This window comes from Henckelia pumila, chromosome 3 (genome assembly GCF_033568475.1).
Source record: "Henckelia pumila isolate YLH828 chromosome 3, ASM3356847v2, whole genome shotgun sequence".
Classification (NCBI taxonomy): Eukaryota; Viridiplantae; Streptophyta; class Magnoliopsida; order Lamiales; family Gesneriaceae; genus Henckelia; species Henckelia pumila.
Window position 1 is genome coordinate 28,861,008 of NC_133122.1, and position 3,349 is coordinate 28,864,356.

The 3,349-nt window shown below is 35.6% G+C and overlaps 1 protein-coding gene across 1 annotated transcript; it reads right to left on the reverse strand.

The window, feature by feature from the left end:
- Window positions 1-357: 357 nt before the first annotated feature.
- LOC140888348 (F-box/LRR-repeat protein At3g26922-like) lies at window positions 358-2,921 on the reverse strand. The gene is made up of 3 exons (XM_073296028.1): window positions 1,388-2,921; window positions 953-1,095; window positions 358-366 (listed from the first exon to the last, which is right to left on the reverse strand). Exons 1-3 carry the CDS (start codon window positions 2,919-2,921, stop codon window positions 358-360), a joined length of 1,686 nt encoding a protein of 561 aa, XP_073152129.1.
- Between the last annotated feature and the right edge of the window lie 428 nt (window positions 2,922-3,349).

The window sequence follows — 3,349 nt, forward strand, 5'->3', positions numbered from 1 at the left end:
TCTCTTGTGAAACGGTCTCACAATTATATATATTTAAAAACAATATTTATTTTGTTTAATCAATTTTTTTTTGACAAATAACTTAAACCAAACCAAATAAACCGATGCTCGTTGATTTTCTTTCGCGGATTTGAATTACACACCAATCAAATGCTTGAGCATGAATATCGCCCTCTAGTACGTAATATGTGTACAAATACGATCATCCATATTGTATGATTCATTCTTTAAACGAACAAAGTAATTTAAAAGGAAATAGAGCTTTTCACATATTCCCATACTCTCTATGACATTTTTCACATGCCTGCTACCTTAAGAGTGTAGAAACTCGATACAAGAATGTTTATATATATACAACTAAAACACCTAAAAGATAAAAGAAAAAATATAATTACAAAATATAGAGAAGATAATATAGAATATATTCCAAGATATAGAATATATTTCAATAGGCCTCTCAAGATGGTGAGATCATAGAGACACCAATCTTGGAACAAAGTAGACGTAGTCGAGTACTGGGAAGCGGTTTTGTTATATAGAGCATCAGCCAGCTGATCAGAGAAAGAGACATGAGAATATCGAAACTAATGGAATAATATTTATTTGATATATTTCCAAGAATGAATACAAGAATGTTTATATACAATTAGAAAATTTAAGAGATAAAAAAAAATATAACTACAAAATATACAGAAAATAATATAAAATATATTTTAAGATATAGAATATATTCCAATAAATAGAAGTACAAAAGAAATGATTAATTTGGCAATGTTGACACGTGTGTACGTAATTGAACAATGTAATAAAAAATTAGAGCAAAAATAAAACTTATACCAATATAATTGTCGGTAATAAAAGAGCAGATAGTTACGCATCATTTAAACCTTAAAACTAAGTGACGTGGAGGCCCATTGATTTGCATTTGTGGAGCTAAACAACAATCAAATACTTGAGAATGAATATCATCCTCGGATTCGACATAACTAATTTTCTTCAAACGTAAAGCATTATCCTTGAAATATTCCACCAAATTTCTTGCATCTCTACCTCTCATTGCATGAAAGCTCTGAGAAATTTGAACTTCCTCCAAATCTGAGAAAAGTAATATACTTACAAATCATTTAATAGCGATAATGCTCGATCTTATATTCTACATTTTGTTTATAAAGTATAGAAATATGGAGGTTACAATTTGTCGGAAAAATAAAAGAGTATACAGCTAATATACTTGCCCAAGTTACCCGTCATGGAAGCCTTAAAACTAAGTAACGTGGAGGCCCATTGATTTGCAATATTTGTGGAGCGGAACAACAATCGAATTCTTGAGAATGAATATCATCCTGGGATTCCACATAACTAATTTTCTTCAAACATAAAGCATTACCCTTGAAAAATTCCACCAGTTTTCTTGCATCTCTATCTCTCCTTGCATGCACGTTCTGAGAAATTTCAAGTTCCCCCAAACAGCATCGCCAGCAGCTCGAACCGCCACAGCCGCAGTTTCCATCAATCACTTGGCCTTTATCCATTTCCTCTTGTTGGTACAGAAAGTCGAGCCTCATAACAACAGACTCCTCCGTCCCTAATTCCATCAAAACAGAAGACGGTCGACGGCATATTCGCAGAAATTCTTCCAAAATCAATAGACACGACCGTCCTATCTGTGCATGCCGGTTCATTATCTTTAACCTCAGTCGCTTAATATCGCATGACAAATAATCTAGTGCCCGTGACGCTATCCATTTGGATTTACCATTAGAAATAAGAGTCAAAACTTTACAAAGTGGCAAATTGACGAGATACATGGCTATTTTGTCAAAGCTAATCCCATAAAGATGATCACGACAACGGAACGAAAGATCGTGATTAATCTCAACCTCATCCGAAGCTTCAATCCAAGTAATGTCCAAACGACAATTACCACTATATCTGAATCGATTCAAGCAGCAAGTATCAAACACAATATGAGTCACATCGTCACATTCTATCAATGAGAAACTCATAAGCCTTCCGCTTGTAACAGCGAAACTTTCTTTCAACTTACATTTGTCCAACGACAAGTTTTCGAGCCATAGGAACTCCGGAATCAACTTCTCAAACTCATCAACATCAGATATATCCGTCTCAACCAGGTTGATCTCTTTGAGTTTCTTTAAAAGACAAGCCTGGATAATTCTTTCTAGACTAGAAGAATCGCCCCGAAAACCAAGAGACCGGAGGCCGGGGGCTTCTATAGAAACAGATTGATCATCACCGAACAAATGCAAGCGAACAGTATGAATTCCTTCTAAGCCGACAACATTCAACACCTTGAAACCTACGCACTGAGTAATCCGAAGATCCTCCAAATGAAAACAAGAAGATATCACTTGATGAAAAGTACTCTCATCAATTCTAACCCTGTGAAGCTTAAGCTTCCTAAGAGAAAACCCGATTCCAATCGAATTAATTGAACCCGAAAACTCACAACCCTCCAACTTCAAAACCCTCAACCATTTTGAATTCCAGACACATGGTGGCAAAACATAGTACTGCTTCCCATCTTCAGAACGTGTTTGATTATTCCAGATAACAAGAATCAACTGGTTCAACTTCAGTGTCACCGCGCAGTCTATCCACGAGTCAAGGTGTTTACAATCCCTTTGAGCTCGGTAGATTCTAATATCCAATCTCTCAGTAAATATCGAGCTTTCACAACGACGACGCATTGTGCGGTCCACGGAGTCACAGAAATTTGCTTTCACTGTCTTGTGATTCTTGGAGAACTCGTATTCATCAAAAACCAATATGGGGAATGAATTCCACACGCAGTTCCAGTGTTTGGACAAGATTCCAGTTTTTGTGGCGTCTTTCTCCGAAAGTAAGGACAATACCTCGTGTAGAACATGGTCGGGCAAGTGGGATATCCTGTCTTCCATGGAGCAATGAACAAACTGGGAAAAAAAGAATGAAAATTGAAATCCGACGTAAATCGATCTAAGGCCATGCACAATCAACAAGACTCGCAGCTCAAGATTTAAAGCCTAGTTACTATTTTCATAATAATTTTGTGACTTTATCATATGGAATTAAACAAATCAGGAAACAATTTTTTTAAAAAAATTACCTGTGAAGTAATAAAGATTGGTTTATTGAAAATTTCTATCCCCGCCTTAGCATGAAGAAGTAGAAGAAGAGGATTCGAGGGTACTTTGAAGAGGAAAAAAGGGGTTTTGCTTTGTCGGTAAGCAATTTTCGCTCTTAGATCTCTCAATATTTTTTCAGATTTTTTTCCTCTTAACTTGTAGTGTGTGTGTTTTTATTATATAATAAAAAAAACTAGTAAATATGACATGCCTAGTAAGTG

What these genes read in the sequence shown, in the direction of transcription:
- LOC140888348 (XM_073296028.1), bottom strand. Translation starts at nt 2,921, where the DNA reads ATGGAAGACAGGATATCCCACTTGCCCGACCATGTTCTACACGAGGTA. An exon ending in ACTGGTGGAATTTTTCAAGG is followed by an intron (nt 1,096 to 1,387) that starts GTAATGCTTTAT and finishes TACTTTTCTCAG; the next exon opens with ATTTGGAGGAAGTTCAAATT.